Raw genomic sequence first — 17,884 nt, 5'->3', positions numbered from 1 at the left:
CAGCTCCATGAAATTCATAGGTGCAGGAGCCGGGTGTGGATGGACCTTTCCATGATAAGCCATAAATGCTCAGTTGGGCTCAGGTCAGATGAACATGCCGGCCGCACCATTCGTAGGAACTCTCCAGAACATGTCTTGACCATTTCTGGACAACTTGGGCCCGATTGTACTGAGCGTTATCCTGCTGGAATATCCCATCATTGTGAGGTACATGAAGTCCATGAAGGACTGCAAATGGTCACCAAGCAGTGAAACGTAGCGGGCATTGGTCAATAGCATGTTAAGGCTAACTCAACCCATGCCATGCCCATAAGAACACCCCACACAAGTATGGCTTCATGAGGTCTGCTCCACACACAAACCTTACCATTAGCATGAAACAATTGGCATTGCCATGGACCACGCTATATATTGCCAGTCCTCTAAGGTCCAGTTAGTAACCTCAGGAGCCCAGGTGAGGCGCTGTGTCCAGTGTTGTGGTGTAACAGAGGCATCTGGGTGGGGTTTTCTGCTCCCATGTCTGCGCGTGCGGGCCCTCCTGCGCCGACCTGCCGGATCTCTGCGCGTGCGGGCTCTCCTGCGCCGACCTGCCGGATCTCTGCGCCGACCTGCCGGATCTCTGCGCCGACCTGCCGGATCTCTGCGCCGACCTGCCGGATCTCTGCGCCGACCTGCCGGATCTCTGCGCGTGCGGGCTCTCCTGCGCCGACCTGCGGGATCTCTGCGCGTGCGGCCTCTCCTGCGCCGACCTGCGGGATCTCTGCGCGTGCGGCCTCTCCTGCGCCGACCTGCGGGATCTCTGCGCGTGCGGCCTCTCCTGCGCCGACCTGCGGGATCTCTGCGCGTGCGGGCTCTCCTGCGCCGACCTGCGGGATCTCTGCGCGTGCGGGCTCTCCTGCGCCGACCTGCGGGATCTCTGCGCGTGCGGGCTCTCCTGCGCCGACCTGCGGGATCTCTGCGCGTGCGGGCTCTCCTGCGCCGACCTGCGGGATCTCTGCGCGTGCGGGCCCTCCTGCGCCGGCCTGCCGGATCTCTGCGCGTGCGGGCTTTCCTGCGCCGACCTGCCGGATCTCTGCGCGTGCGGGCTCTCCTGCGCCGACCTGCCGGATCTCTGCGCCGACCTGCCGGATCTCTGCGCCGACCTGCGGGATCTCTGCGCGTGCGGGCTCTCCTGCGCCGACCTGCGGGATCTCTGCGCGTGCGGGCTCTCCTGCGCCGACCTGCGGGATCTCTGCGCGTGCGGGCTCTCCTGCGCCGACCTGCGGGATCTCTGCGCGTGCGGGCTCTCCTGCGCCGACCTGCGGGATCTCTGCGCGTGCGGGCTCTCCTGCGCCGACCTGCCGGATCTCTGCGCGTGCGGGCTCTCCTGCGCCGACCTGCCGGATCTCTGCGCGTGCGGGCCCTCCTGCGCCGGCCTGCCGGATCTCTGCGCGTGCGGGCTCTCCTGCGCCGACCTGCCGGATCTCTGCGCCGACCTGCCGGATCTCTGCGCGTGCGGGCTCTCCTGCGCCGACCTGCCGGATCTCTGCGCGTGCGGGCCCTCCTGCGCCGACCTGCCGGATCTCTGCGCGTGCGGGCCCTCCTGCGCCGGCCTGCCGGATCTCTGCGCGTGCGGGCCCTCCTGCGCCGGCCTGCCGGATCTCTGCGCGTGCGGGCCCTCCTGCGCCGGCCTGCCGGATCTCTGCGCGTGCGGGCCCTCCTGCGCCGGCCTGCCGGATCTCTGCGCGTGCGGGCCCTCCTGCGCCGGCCTGCCGGATCTCTGCGCGTGCGGCACCTCCTGCGCCGGCCTGCCGGATCTCTGCGCGTGCGGCACCTCCTGCGCCGGCCTGCCGGATCTCTGCGCGTGCGGCACCTCCTGCGCCGGCCTGCCGGATCTCTGCGCGTGCGGCACCTCCTGCGCCGGCCTGCCGGATCTCTGCGCGTGCGGCACCTCCTGCGCCGGCCTGCCGGATCTCTGCGCGTGCGGCACCTCCTGCGCCGGCCTGCCGGATCTCTGCGCGTGCGGGCTTTCCTGCGCCGGCCTGCCGGATCTCTGCGCGTGCGGGCCCTCCTGCGCCGGCCTGCCGGATCTCTGCGCGTGCGGGCCCTCCTCCCGTTCTCTGTATACTCTTCATACTGCTGCATAAGAAAACCCCACAAGTGAAATTCTCGCCCCGGCTAGTCTAGCACTGATGACCTTGTTGGGAGTCGCTCAGATCGCTGGATTTTCCCATCTAATGTGGATCCACACTGAAACTGATCCTCGGAAAACTTGGCACTTGACGCTGCACTCTGATAGTTTCCATACAGGGAAGCCCCAATTGTGAGAGGGCCGGGGGCTGTAATAACGGGGTCATTAAGTGTATATCAGCCTGCGTGCTGTAATACTGAATGATCAGCGAGTCCGCTATGGCTGTGTAATGTTACAACCCCCCCGCACTGCTGAGGAGGGGTCTACGTTATCGGTCAGAGTCAGCAGTTGTAGCTCTGCCATCATCCGTACACGTGGGAGGGTCTGGAATAACCGGCATTTGGTAGATGGCATTGAGCCGGGTGGAAATAGCAGCAGAGTAAGTGTGGGAAAGGTCACCCTGGACATAGTTCAGCTCACAGGAGTGGCGCAGGCTACTGTACGGGTAACAGAACAACTTACCTCAGCTGCCCCTGTCTGTCTTCAAAGTCTTGCTTCGGTAAGACCACCCCGGGGCTGGAGTGGACCACCACCGGTAGCCGGTATTCTAGATAAGCTGTCTGCAGCCACCAGTCGGAGAGCTGCGGAGAAGCAAAAAACAGCACGTCAGATCTCATCGGGAACGGAATTAACAAATTCCTCATCATCTTTTTTTTTTTTAATCCCTCAGCTTGCTGTCAGTGAATGGGAGGATTGTTGTTTACACCAAGAGACTGAAAATCCACACAGACCGATTACTTCTCTGCTACAACTGACAAATCTCTCAGGATTTGAGCCACTAGATGTAAACCTCCATTCACTGACAGGAAGCAGATAACTTGAAAGTGATGAGGAAGTGAAATTAAAAGAATGTGACAAAGCTGCTGAATTTATATAAAACTGGATATATAAAAGTAACCCTCCATTACTGGAGAAACCAAGATGGCGGCGCCGCTTCTCTGGGTACCTGAGGCACACTGTGCAAAAGTGAAGCATTGGTAGTCTGAGACACTAGACACTGATGTGATTGGCCAATGATATGGCTCATGTGAGCAGCCCCGGCTAAGGAGAGCAGCGTGTAGTGTCTAATGCCGCGTTTAGACGGGGAATGAGTTAGCGGTGACGTCACTCGCCCTTTCAAACAATAATCGGCGCGTCTAAAAAAAAGGACCCTCAGCTGCTCCTATACCGCACGATAACCGTTCAGATTCCCGCGATCCAGTAAGATCCATAATCGGTCAACGTAAACGCGGTCAGCGACTGAATGATGAGCGATAATGTGTTCGTCATTCAGTTTTGGCAGACATAAGAATCGGGCGACGATCGGATCGTGTGAACAGGCAGACATTCATCTAGGAACAACGGCCTGCTCACTGTGAATGGTGGCGGTTGGCTGGAGCGATCTCCGGCGCGCTCCACCTCCATTCCCTGAGCGATCCCTGATCCTGTGTGAAAGCACCGGAACGATTATCGCTGGGATGACTGTTAGTCGCTGTAGCACCCAACAGTCGCCTCATGTGAAGGGACCCCTAGACTACCGATACAGCACCAATGCACAGTGTTCATGAGGTAAGAGGGCGGCCATCTTGGTTTGTCCAGGAATGGAGAGTTGCTTAAAGACCTCATTCACAACTCACTTTTCTCTATTTACTGATACTCTGGTAGAAGGTGCCAAAAAACCACAACATTTTGACAGTGCGAAAACGGCGAGTAGGGAAGAGTATAAAAACTGCATCCCCGAACTCCTCAGGCCTATGAGCGCCATGACTTAGTTTACAGAGCTTATAGGCAGTGACAGGTTCCTTTTAAGAAGATGGCTAAAGTTGGATGTACTCCTTGAAGTATATCTCCAGTCAAAAGAAGATCAACTTTGGCCTGGGTTCAGGCTGACCCCAATCCCTCAAAACCTCATTATCTAAGCTCTTAAAGGGGTATTCTGGTGACCTTAAAGGGGTATTCCAGGATCTTTTACACAGACAGGTCATCAATAGATATTGGCAGGAGTCTTTAGCTCATAACCCCCGATGATTAGCCGATTCCTGTGCCACTGCAGTCAGCGCCAAGGGGCATAATACATCGGTTTGGGTTGGAATGGCAAGCGCAGCTCCCATTGAATTCAACGGGAGCTGCACCTGCAATACTAACAAAGGCTGCCGCTTCCTGCGCTGACACTAGTGACAGCAGCATGGAGAATCAGCTGCGATCTCGATCAGCAGATCCCTGCCAGTCATCAATAGAAAAAAGTGCAAAATGCCGGAATGCCCCTTTAAGTTATCCTTTATCCGCAGACTAGGCAACAACTAGCTGATCAGAAGTGAATCGCTGAGACCCCCACGGATTGCCAGAACTGGGGTCCTGTGTCCTCTGAGAGACTGGAAAACTGAAAGGAGCAGCAGCACGTATGTTCAGCCACGGCTCTATTGATTTCAATGGAAGTGCTGAAAACTTTCAAGTTCAAGCGCTCGGCAATCTCTGGTGCTCGCAGTGAAAAAAATGGAGGGATGGCCGAGCATGCGGGAGGCTGCTCCATTTATTTTGCCAGTCTCTTGCAGAACATGGGACCCTACCCTGGTGATCGGTGGCAGTCTCAGCCGTCAGATCACCAGTGATCAGCTAGTTATGCCCTATGCAGTGGATAGAGGATAACCTAAGATCACTGAATACCCCTTTAAGATGTATCGATGTCTTGAAGTGCCCGGCTATCTATATAAGGAAATATTTGCTGCAGAGTCCATCTGAAGACATTTTCCTTCGTACAGAGAGCCCATGGCATCAGACCGCCTGTGATTTTGATATGGTCATGTGTTTAGCAGGTTGGAGATAGAGAATGGGTTAGGGTCAGAGATGAGCGAGTATACTCACTAAGGCACATTACTCCAGCGAGTAGTGCCTTAGCCAAGTGTCTCCCCGCTCGTCTCTAAGGATTCGGGGGCCGGCGCGGGTGACAGGTGAGTTGCGGCGGGAAGTGGGGGAAAGAAAAGGAGAGAGAGATCTCCCCTCCGTTCCTCCCGCTCTCCCCCACCGCTCCCCGCCGGCCCCCGAATCTTTAGAGACGAGCGGGGAGATACTCGGCTAAGGCACTACTCGCTCACCTCTAGTTAGGGTCTTTCTGGGATGACTCATACATATGATATACAGTGACAGTGTCCACGTGCCCGTACCCAGTTTTCAGTTTTCTTTGCTCTCCTCTCAAGCCCCTTCTGCAGCCGCTCGCCCACTCCAGATGTCCGGAAGTCGTCCACCAATTTGCTGGTGTGGGTCCATTCTTCCTCAGGCACCAGGGGCTTCAAGGCCAGAAGATACTTGTCCAGTGTCTGCTGTAACGCAGGGACGGGTAGAGCAGGTAACCCTTCTTGGTGCGCCAAGTACCTACCTGGCAGCTTCACCAACGACACAGGCTTTACCAAGCGAGCCGGCCTGGCCTAGAAAAGTACACAAATAATAGAAAAGTTTAGAAGTGCAACCCGAAACATATGTAACTGTCTGTAGACAGGGATTTAAAAGGACGACGTCACTCCGCCCGAATACCTGGTGGCGTCCCGTAAAATTTGTCACGCGGGATTCAAAATGTAGAATTCCCGGGCAGGTTTACGGGATGTCACTGATGACGTCAGGCCTTCCATTGGCTGCAGTAGTCAGGAGGGTAAACAACCAACCTGGGCGCGGCAGCGCATGTAAATAGAACACCAAACAGTGGCGAGCAGTGCGCAGTGGGAGGAGAGTATTGAGACCCCTACTGATCCCGAGTATGGGGGTCCTCTGTCCACCACTTCTCTGCACTGCAACTCCCGCAGCGAGGAGGAGATTGAATGGAGCGGCGGTTGAGTATGTGTGGTGCCGTTCCATTCATCTTCAATGGGACTGCTTGAAAGAGCGAGCGCTTGTGGTCAACCCCCATTGAAGAAGAATGAAGTGGCCCCACACCGATGTGCGACTCCTGCGCCATTCAATCTCCTCCTCGCTATGGGGGCAGGGACGACACAGGACCCCCTTTCTCTGGATCGGTTAGGGTTCTGAATGGCAAGACCCCACTGATCACATTTATCACCTATTCTATGAACAGGTATAAAAACTTCTTGGATAAAAGTTTTTTTCCCCCTCCAGAAACAGCACCACTCCTGTTCCAAGGCCGTGCCCGGTATTGCAGTTCAATCCAAATCACTTGAATGCGATTTCTTGCAATGCACAGAAATCGTATGTGAAGAGACAAACCTCGCCCGCGTAACTACACCCTACTGATATAGGCAGGGAGTCAGCGTTGGCAGCAGCTGGTTTAAAGATCATTTGGCCGGCAGTTATCTGCAGTTACACAACATCTGGCTGACTCCTGCGAGTAACGACGTTCATATCTGTTCCCATGTTAATAAATTTCCTCGTGTTATAAAGTGCTGAAGTGTTCATTTCATTTCAGACTTTTTGGTTTAGTGCCTTATGAGAAGAAACAAGCGTCAGCAAACATTGGGTTAATGGATTATCGGCTCCTGGCGTAGTCAGTCCTACGTCGCGCGTTCTGAGTCGGCTGACAGAGATGAATGCTAATCGTTGGCTTCCACGCCAAGCTATGCCATACGCACACTGCCATCCGTGCAGCGCTACCAGGCAACGTGGGCACCCTGAACGTCAATCCCAACATTACCCCGCCAATCCCTACTGAGGCGGAGCGGCGGCCACACAAGGAAACACGTACTTTCTGGCCTGGGAAATACAACATGGCCGATTTCGTCCCGGCACCTTTGAAGACTGATGTAGCAGTGCCAGGCTCAGTCCAATCAATGGCGGTATATTTAAGGGCCGCATCAGACGAGCGTTAGCACAAAAACGCACGCCATGGTACAAATATTTGCGCAGTGAAGGTCGTGCTGTCGTACGGATATCTGAGCATTTTACTGTACTTTCTGCGCTGCCGCCAGACAAAACAATAGGCTGTATTTCTGCGCATTGCGGGCGCATACACGCTCGTCTGAAGCCGCCCTAAGGAACGGTCACCTAATACACATGGCTGGCTGAACCCCGTAAGGACGTGGCTTTGTGATTGGTTTCTGCGCAGTTGAATTTCATTGATGCTCAACCATCCGGATGGCGCCATGACGGGTGAGCACACCGAGATGAAGGCGCCTCAGTAAGGACGTGTGTGTACAGGCTTGTTACTGTGGGAGGGGCTTACATGACCGATGTTAATTTGTACCACTCCTTATATGAGACATTTGCATGTACATTGCTCTTATTTGGTCTATGGAGGGATAAACATGTTCCCTCCTCTGCCCCCTGTATGCCGTCACGTTCTCCTTCTATTCTCTAACAACCAAACAGCGAGTCGCCATCCGTCGCTCGATTGTCGTGTGTGTTTACACTGGACTAGGATTGGGAAGTTTTGCTTCCTCTAACGAGTTTTTACACAGTAGTCGCCGAGGGGAAACGGCCCTAAGTAGTGTTTACTCGCAGGGAACGGCAGGTGAGATGTTTACACTGCATTCCAACATAGTACAAAGAATGTGCTTGAATACACTGCAGTACCTCAAACGACGAGTAATGCGGAGCGCTGCAGGTGACAGGCCTGTAATATTGCTGAGTGCTCCGGCCATCGGCTATGCAGAGGGAAGCGAGAGATAAATGGGGAGGATGGCAGAAGGAGTCAGGTGACCAAAAGTTTTGTTTTAGGGCTATATGACTGCACCATGGACTTCTGCGGAGGAACGGCTACCCAATGACATATCGGAGATCTGTAGCGATGTATAAGATCAAATTAATATTTCAGAAGAGAGGGGCTTCCATGGCTCCCAAGCCACCATATAAAGCGATTTCCAAAGGGGCCTGATCAGCGGCATTAGACTAGCGGGGCCAGGAACTCACGGCCAACCATGTGGGGGATTCTTGCGCAGCGGTGTGGAGAGTATATAGAGATCAAGGAGAAATGTCCAGCGAAAGGGATCCTGTGGATGGAAACTCATCACCAAAAGGGGTCCGAAGAGGATGTCAAGAGTCGTTCTGATGAACAGGCGCTGCAGTCAAGGAAACTGTAGCCGAATAAAACGCGGGTGCGGCAACTAACGTGTCCGAACGTACGACTCGTCCTTCCTTAGCAAGGATGGGCTATAACAGCAGAGGCCAATCCTTGTGTCTGAGGCTGTATTCACACGGACAAGCGCAATATTGGTCTGAGAAACTTGGACTGATATCACATGGATGATAACGCGATTTTCTATCTTTGCACCCGTGTGATAAATTTCATTTTTTTTTCTCAATAGGAATATTTTTTTAATCTCGCAGCATAGCAGAGAAAAGTCGCTGACGTAAATCCACCCATTGTAAATAGCGGACTGTATCGCCGTGCGTCTCGCAACACATAACTCACACGAGAATAATGTCAGTGTGAATATGTGCTAGGAGAAACAGAAAGGAGAGACTCCGGGGGGCAGAAGAGCGCGAAAACTGTATCACTGAGCAGCCGAAAAAAATCTCCTGTTAGATGGATCCAGATTTCTGTTGCACCGTGCCGATGGGAGCTCAGAATTTGACGCAAGCAGCATGAATTGATGACCCCTTCCTGTCCGCTGGTCCGTACATGTCAGCACCTCCAGCTAATCTGGAAGCTTGCTGTCCGCAGGGGCCGATATCCCTGCAGAACAATTTCATCACCCGGTGGGATCTATACTACGATGAACTGCTGCGGTTCTGAAGACCAAAGTAGTCCAACGTACTACTAGATGGGGTCTCTAATATAGTGGCCATTCAGTATATATGTTAATACTGGATCTCTCCCACTACTAAAGCGAGCGATTCCCTTAAAAGCCCATTCAAGTAATTTTACAATTGCAAAGGGGTTCGGATAAGATTAGAGAAAGAAGAAAAAAAATGGGTAGGGGGAGGGGGGGTGTGTCTTTATTTACCAGGAACAGTGCCACCCCTATGTATAGGCCATGTCTGGTATTGCAGCTCAGCCAAATAATCTTGTAGTGCTATCTGCATGGGGATTATGTTCTTAGTGCTTTCTACAAGGGCTTCTGTCACTAATATGATGGGATCTCCGGATTCGCCCTCATTACAGGGTGGGTATAACGAGATAAGAGGCATCAAGGGGAGTGAACCATCAGCAAGGCAAACTCTTCTTATTCTAATCCCAGCAGGAGCAAATCAGATGAGCGCAGAAGATTAGAGAGGAGTGAGAGCGGACAAGTGAGAAGCGTACTATACCTGATCCGAGCGGCGCCGCTCATCCATCGCTGCACCTAATGCTCCGATAGACTAATTACCGTGCCGGACCGTAAACCTTACAGACATAACACTGGTCTATTCTGTTAAGGAAACAAAACAGCAGCCATTACCAAGGAGAAGGCGCCACGGCCTCATGTATTGCCCCTATCCTCTCAACCTGCACAGCGCTTCACTTGTTAGAGCAGCAGGTTGTCCTCCGGAGCTGCTCTTCCTTCTGTAAGTTACAGGACACCATACTGCGTCTGCGGAGCCCAGGCTTCAGGCCTCGTATACGCCGAGTCTTCTGTGCCCTTTCATCTCATTTCCCGTCTCCGTGTCCCTTAGGCGCTCGTAAATTAATGGCGGCCAAATCCAACGATTACAGTACAATCTAACTGATGCCCATGATGGCATCCCAACTGCCCCCAATGCCAGCTAGCAGGAATACGGCGGCATGCTGAATTGAGATTCCTAGTAGCGGCGTATTCCCTTCTTAGGGCTCAGTCACACGGGTGTACGCAATTACAAATTTCAGTCTGTGAAAAGCGAACCGTTCTCACTGCATGTATGTGCGTGCCGCAAGCGCTTGTGATGCGTGCGCAGTTTTTTTTAGGCCATATTACATCTCTATTCACATGTGCAAAAGAAAAAAAAAAAACTCACATAGGCCTAATTAGTGTCACCTTTTTGTTCCCACGGTTCCTGGCAACATGCGCAAAAAACAAATTTGAATACGCGTGCAACTTGTAGCGTTTTTACGCAATCCCATAGACTTTAATGGGTGATTTCGGTTTTATTAATATGGACGAAATTAGTATTTAAAAAAAAAAAACAAACAAAAAAACACGAATGATTGGTCAGTGAAAAAAACGTTCATCCGTGCAAATCAATGGTGTCTACTGAAATCAATGGGAATGCTGCCTCCCGTTACACGTCCGCGGCCGTCCGTGCTGGAGGGGTAAGGGGAGGCTTCAGCTCCCATTGATTTCAAGGGCAATGAAGCCCCTCTACTGCGCCTCCAACCCGACATCCAGCTCTGCTGCATGACAGCGGGCCAGGAGGTAAGACAGGTCAGCAATAGGGTTTGTCCGAAAGATGTCGTTAAGCTTGCCCATGTGAACAGACCCTAAGGCCAGGCTCAGCGCTGGGTAGATTCATGCGACATTTCAGTGGGTGGCATCTGCTTTAACCCCTCGCCCCCCCCCCCCCCCCCAAGCTAGTTCGCCCGGTGACCAAGCCCAAATTTCGAAATCGGACAGGTTTCACTTCACGCGGTAATACCTTTGGAATACTGACTCAAATGATTCTGCGATTGCTTTTTCGTGACGCGTTTTACTTTACATCCGCGGTAAATTTTGGTCGGTGTATTTTGCGTTTTTTTTAGAAAACAAATTCCAAAATGTAGAAAAATTAACATTTTTAAAAGTTTGCCATTTTCTGCTTGTAATACGGATAATCCCATCACACAACGGTTAATAACATTTCCCGTATCGCCACATCACGTCGGGATCATTGCCAGGCGTATAAATAAAGCAGCAATTGTTCCCAAACTCCATTATTTCAGAGACCGGTTCAGCGTTGATGCGGCTTTAAGGGGTCTGAGTATTAGAAGCCCCCTATAAATCACCCCATTATAAAATCTGCGCCCCTAAAAGTATTCAAAAGCACATTTAGTAAGTTTGTTAACTCTTTAAGCGTTTCTCAGGAATTAAAGTGAAGTGGAGGTGAAATTTAACATTTCAATTTTGTTTTTGCGCATTTTCAATTTTAACCCTTCGCAATCCCACTTTAGATTCGGGGATTCCTAGGGGGCTTACTCTTTCTGCCATTATACAATGGCGCCATCTGCTGGCTAGAGCCAGTACTGCGGTATGGGACATGCTGGAGAGGCCCCCGACAACAGAGCGGCCAGTAATATACAGTAAGAATACCCTGCCGGACGTCTTCCGATATCGGAGCTGTACAGCCTTCAATCAGAATGTCTTCAGATGTCAGATGGGATTGGAAAGGGTTAAAGTAGTTTTCTTCTGAATCAGAGTCGGAGATTTCAGAAAAACAAAGCTCAATATTTATTACCCTACATCTGCAGTTTTCAGAAATATCCCACGTGTGGCGCTAGTGTGCAACTTGGCTCAAACAGAGGCCTCAGTAATGAAGGAGCACCTACTGGATTTCAGAGTTTCCCTTTCATTCAGATGCTCCAGGGGAAGGCTCTATGGAGATTCCCTGCAGCTATAGCTGAGGACGGCCTGGACATTTCTAGTCTATGGGCAGTACTGAAGTGGTCACAAATGGTAAGCTGTGTTGGTCAGGGACCATGAGGATGAATGTACTACTGTATATTGGGGGGGCTCTTTACGTTGGATGTGAGACGACGCTCTCCTCTGCCTTCCGCTTGGCACTATATCAGCTGGTTGCTTCACTCCTTTTGCAACGCTTGGCGAGAGAAGCGGCGGCGCTGCCATAATGATGTCATTCAATCCTCTACAACTGTAAAAACGGAAACGGCATTAGCCCCGGGCGATGGTAACATGCTGCTCATTGTTAGACCTACCGGAATATACAAGGAATTGCTTAAATAACTTCCCAATATGATGTTATTAGGAAAACCAACCTCGTCCGCCCATAGCCTATTATTACTGCTCCCACACTACACTCATTGTCAGTAACATCCCTCCCCTCAAAGACCTTGGGCCGCCTCTAGCTTGGATACAAGATGTGATATGGAAGGGCATGGAGGCTCTAGTACCCTGTTGTACTGCCTCTAGCTTGGATACAAGATGTGATACGGGTGGGCATGGAGGCTCTAGTGCCCTGTTGTATTGCCTCTAGCTTGGATACAAGATGTGATACAGGGAGCATGGAGGCTCTAGTACCCTGTTGTACTGCCTCTAGCTTGGATACAAGATGTGATACAGGGAGCATGGAGGCTCTAGTACCCTGTTGTACTGCCTCTAGCTTGGATACAAGATGTGATACGGGAGGGCATGGAGGCTCTAGTACCCTGTTGTATTGCCTCTAGCTTGGATACAAGATGTGATACAGGTGGGCATGGAGGCTCTAGTACCCTGTTGTATTGCCTCTAGCTCGGATACAAGATGTGATACAGGCAGGCATGGAGGCTCTAGTACCCTGTTGTACTGCCTCTAGCTTGGATACAAGATGTGATACAGGTGGGCATGGAGGCTCTAGTACCCTGTTGTACCGCCTCTAGCTTGGATACAAGATGTGAAAAGGGGCGGGCATGGAGGCTCTAGTACCCTGTTGTACCGCCTCTAGCTTGGATACAAGATGTGAAAAGGGGCGGGCATGGAGGCTCTAGTACCCCATTGTACCGCCTCTAGCTTGGATACAAGATGTGATATAGGTGGGCATGGAGGCTCTAGTACCCTGTTGTACTGCCTCTAGCTTAGATACAAGATGTGATACGGGCGAGCATGGTGGTTCCAGTACCCTGTTGCACCATTTCTAGCTTGGATACAAAATGTGATACAGGCGGGCATGGAGGCATACAGGTTCCGTATGGCATCCTGTGGCATATCACCCCACATTTGCTGTAACTGAGCCTCTAGATCGTGTAAACTCATAGGCTGTGGAAGTTGGCGTCCCAGATGGCCCCATACATGTTTCATTGGCAATAAATTTGACGACTGGGCAGCCACAGAAGTGTGACAATGTTGTGGGGGCGTTTCTATGACCCCCTTGTGTGTGTGGCTGAGCATTATTATTAAAGGACTGGGGCTTTCCATCATAAATATTTATGGCATATGGACAGGGAATCCCATAGATGTGAGATTACTGGGGGCTCACCACTAAAATAAACACATTGGGGATTTGTCACCATTGTGGAGAGTGACCACAAACGTATGGCCAGAAACAGGACAGGGTCCCACATTCTTTGGATTGTGGTTGTCCTCAAGAGGTTGTCCAGTTGTAAAGTATTGATTGCCTATTCTCAGGATACATCATCAATAGTAGATTGGTACAGTTCTGTCACCTAAGATCCCACCGACAAGCTGTTCTCTGGACTGGCGCGCTCATGTACAGAGTCGATAGCTGCAGGAAGCAGACAGCTCTGTTCACACTGCAGTGGCCTAGTCTGGCAGTGCAGGCACAGTTCTCATTCACCTCACTGGGAACTTTGCTTTTAATATCAAACCTTACCACTGCAGTGAGAACGGAGCTGTCCGCTTCCTGCAGGAATCATCTCTGTGAACCAGCACATTGGTTTAGGGAACAGCTGTTTGGTGGGGATCCCTTGCAGTGGACCCCTGTCGATCGCCTATTGATGATCTATCCTGAGGATAGGCCATCAATAGTTTACAACTGGACAACCCCATTAACAGTCAGAACCGCCTTTATAAGACATCAAAAGGATAAGAAACCACATTGAATAGATCTGCAGCAGAGCCCATGGACTCCGCATTTGCCTGCTCTAGTGTTCCACTTGGCGCCCCCTGTCTGCCACCTGACCAGGACACTGGTGGCGGTGTTGTTGTTCGGAGGTGTTGGCCATAGTACAGTTCATAGCACTGCCAAGCTTATGAGTTGTGAAGAGTTGTGTAAACTTTATCCCAGTTTCACGGCCTTGATTTCCTGTTTTATAGACCCAGATTACCCGCAGCTAACTGGGCGACGAGCTGTGATAACCGATTACAGAACCGCAAGCCTGTGCCGGCCAGATCCAGCATATAGAACATACGGACAGACTAATTTCAGCTACTATAGAGGTTGTCACCAGACTCAGATCCTGTGTGTCCTACAAGTCCTCATTATCATACAGAATAACATTCCAGCCCCCCTTCCTCCTACTTTGTCAGTGTGTCAGTCTACAGTGCAGTCCTGGCATTCTATTCAGAAACCAAGACAAACTGTGTTGTAACCCCAGCTCAGGAAGGAGTGTGAACAGCAGTGGAAGGGATTGTTGGGAGGAAAGTGGGTCGTCAACAAGCAATGACACAGTGTAAAGTCACTTGTCTTACTCTAAATATACAGCAGGTCCTGCGCGCAGTCCGTGCCGGGGACCATAAGGAGCTAAAAACCACAGCTCAAGGGTACGAGGCCCAAGTGTAACACAATACACTGCTGGCATCCCTGCAATCCAGTGGAGCAGTGACATACGCCAACATATGTGCCGGCCGGGGGGTCACCATCTAGGACATCGCACGCCCCTCAGTCCTTCAGCCATTCTTCAAAGTTTGGGCTTATTCACATAACCTTGTCCATTAAAGTCAATGGGTGCTTAAAAAAAAAAAAAAAAAAAAAAGGACTGCATTCGTGTGCGATCCATTTTTTAATTTTTTTTTTCACGCACCCATTAACTTCAAGGGGCATTTTAACCATTTAACACCACAGGACCGTAAGTTTACGTCCTGGCTGGGAGGTATTTAATGCAGCATGACATAAACTTACATCCTGTGGATGGTGCGGCTCAAAACTGACTGTGGGACGAACTCCTGCTGCAAAAGCAAGGATTGATGAGAGCATCGATCCCCGCTCTTAACCCCTTACATGCTATGTTCAATGTACATTGCGGTATCTAAAGGATTCACAGAGGTAATCGGAGGGCCGAGTGGGCTGCCATGGCAACCAGATGCCATAGACTGTTACCCGGACCTGCTATTGTGAGAGATCATGCACTGCAGTACAGAAGTACTGCAATGCATTATCAAAACTGTTATGGTTCAAGTCCCTTACATGACATTAAAAGTGTTTTTAAAAAAAATGAAACCTTTTTTGCGCACCTTCTCCTGTTTGTATAATAATAAAAAATTATTTAAAAAAAAAAATCAAAAAACACCGCCACATATTTGGTATCGTATCCATAACAACCTGTACAATAAATTGAACACAGTATTTATCCTGCACGGCAAAAACCATAGAGAAAATATAAAATCTAAAAAAAAAACAGGCAAAATGCTTATTTTGTTCATTTTACCTAAAAAAAAAAAAAAGCATTAAAAGTCCCTGAACGACCAACCCTATGTATTAAATGTGGCTTACCCCTTTAAATCCAGCTAATACTACAAAAAATAACCAAAACTATAACGAGGAAAAAAGTACCAGCGAATTATACGCTGGAACAGTTCCACAGACTTCCTTAAAGGGGCAGGCACACTATTTATATTATTGGTTGCTACAAGTGAGCGTGTACATACACAACAACAGATGCTACAATTACACAACTCTAGATACTGATCACTGTTTACAGTGCGATAGAAGTAGCATTCTCGAACACATTTTGGGCCGCCCTATGACTGTCTGCGTTTCCGAGTAGCAGCAGAGAAGGTCAGGGCCGCCAAACGGGGCCGCCAACTGAGATTTGCAGGTGGCACAAGAAGTTTTAAAAGGCACCTTCTCGAGGTGCGATATCCGTAGGAACTGTAACCGGATAAGATCCGGAACTAGCTCTACATCGGCAATCCGTAGGCGATCTGACAAGCTCGGAAGTGGTGACGGGTTCTTCTTAAGGACTGATGCCACCCAATTCTACCTCTAGAGCACCACCTATAAGTGGTGCAGAGAGTGATGGCGGCTCGTTCGGCCAACAGCTATTCCATCCAACCTCCGCATGCATGTGTTTTTAATGGGGCAAGTGGAATAAGCCTCTACTTATCTCCTGCGAGAACAAAAGGATTAGGCATATTGAAATTCAACATGTCTGATCCGTCTGTCCCCTCGACACCTGCCATCAGAGGAAGAGTGTGAGACCACCATACGCAATAGATGGTTGGACGATCCTGACAAAATCAGCGGACATTCATTTAATGTGTATGGCCATGTTTAGGCCGCCTGTCCACGGCCGAGGCGGAATATCGCCAGTGGGGGAGGAGTGGGCTGACAGGCTCACTGTGGAGACTCGCCGCAATCGCAGCATGCCGCGATTTAAATCCAGCAAGAGGAGAATTGCTACGATTGTATGAATGTTTATTCGCCTGTCGACGAATGAGCAAGCCTTTCTTTTGTTATGAGTGGCCACAAAAAAAAAAGGCGCCGGCAGCACAACCTCCGCTGCGAATGGAGGATGCGCTGCTGACGATGGTTCTCTACGCGGAACGAACTATTTTTCGTCCCAGTCTGAATCAGCGTACGCAAAAGTCAGATAGACGACGCTGCCTGTTGATCGGCGCTCACCTACTGGACCAGATTGCTTTATGTAAAAGGACCCTTAAAAAGGGCCAGAAAGGGGACTACTTGTAGGTAACCACCGTGGCGGCCAGTTGGGTTGTGGGGGTCTGGCTGCTAGAACACCCCCCAAAAATCAATTAACACGTAATAGCACTAAAGTGACTCTCTAATTCTCCCGCCGCCCCGTGGGACGTCGGGTGTGGAGAGCGGCAGGGTGCATGCTGGGACGTTACAGCCGAGCAGACATGGCGACATTGTGACCCTCACACTAGACTCTCTCGGTAGCATGCGGCCCGGCGTAACCCTCTCCACAACCGATGTCAGATGGGGCGTGAGGGCGAACTGGGGGGGGGGGGGGCGACTATGAATGGTCTGTTCGGGCACGTAGGCAGCACTGAGGGGGAAAGCATAACCTCAGAGTGAACAGGCTTCACAACAGTGATAAACAAGCTAGGCCTCGTTGCCCCTAGCAACCAATCAGCACTCTGCTCTTAGTAACCTGTGATGTGATTGGTTGCCATGGAAACAAGACTGTGACAATATGTCCCTTTGAGTGAGCCCTAAGACCGTCTTCACACGGGCGAAAGCGCATTTATGCACACACTTACGTGACGGGCGTTACGTTTTTGCACATGCCTGTACATCATTAAGCCTGGGGTCACACAGGGCGGATTTGCCGCGGATTGCCCTGTTACATATCCGCACTGCGGCAAAACCGCTGCGTTTGCAGTGCAATGCAGCGCAAACGAGATTTGCAAAAAAGCTGTTCTCACAGGGCGGATTTTTTCCGCACAGCCGCAATGCGGAAATGCAACTGCGGCGCGGTTTTCAAAGATGCAGCATGTCCATTCTTCTGTCTTTTCCGCAGCGCTTTTTTGTCCATAGACCTCTATGGACGCAGCCAAATACGCTGCAAAAAGTAAAAAACGCTGCGGAAAAAAAAAACGCTTGCGGATTTTTCCGCAAGAAAATCCGCAAGCCAAAATTAACCATTGAAGCGGTTTTGCCGCCGAAGCAGTTCTTCTGCAGCAAAACCGCCGCAAATCCGCCCCTGTGTGAACCTAGCCTTACTGTATTTTTTCTGAGTCATTCGCAATTGCGCGTGCGGAAAAAAAATGCAAGCGTGCTCCTAGTGCTGTCAATGGGCAATTAAATTACATTCGCTCAATGTGCTACGTTCGTGCGCAATATGCGCCCAAACAGCTGATCATCCAGGGTCCCAGTGACAGACCGCTGCTGATCAAGTATGGATGACCGGAGGACGGGTCAATGGTTGGAATAGCCTGGAAACCCCCTATAGGCTCCGTTCACACGTTACCGATTTTGCCGCAATTTTTGGTTCGGACCACTGGCAGATTTTACCCCTTCGATTTGAATTCAAATGCCGCGGATCCGCGCCTAAATCAGCGGCGCGCG

The 17,884-nt window shown here is 50.9% G+C and overlaps 1 protein-coding gene across 1 annotated transcript in view; it reads right to left on the bottom strand.

The window, feature by feature from the left end:
* The window catches only part of CRAT (carnitine O-acetyltransferase), a 36,559-nt gene that overhangs the window by 17,875 nt on the left and 800 nt on the right, over window positions 1-17,884 (bottom strand). Inside the window, exons 2-3 of the mRNA XM_066580539.1 lie at window positions 5,311-5,571; window positions 2,633-2,751 (exon numbers count right to left, since the gene is read on the bottom strand). Coding sequence (XP_066436636.1) covers window positions 2,633-2,751; window positions 5,311-5,571 — 380 coding nt within the window. The remainder of the gene's footprint in view (window positions 1-2,632; window positions 2,752-5,310; window positions 5,572-17,884) is intronic.

The sequence above is a fragment of the Eleutherodactylus coqui genome, chromosome 10 (genome assembly GCF_035609145.1).
Source record: "Eleutherodactylus coqui strain aEleCoq1 chromosome 10, aEleCoq1.hap1, whole genome shotgun sequence".
In the NCBI taxonomy this organism is placed as follows: domain Eukaryota; kingdom Metazoa; phylum Chordata; class Amphibia; order Anura; family Eleutherodactylidae; genus Eleutherodactylus; species Eleutherodactylus coqui.
Note: the sequence above shows the minus strand (reverse complement) of the source record. Positions and strands in the feature narration are given on the sequence as shown.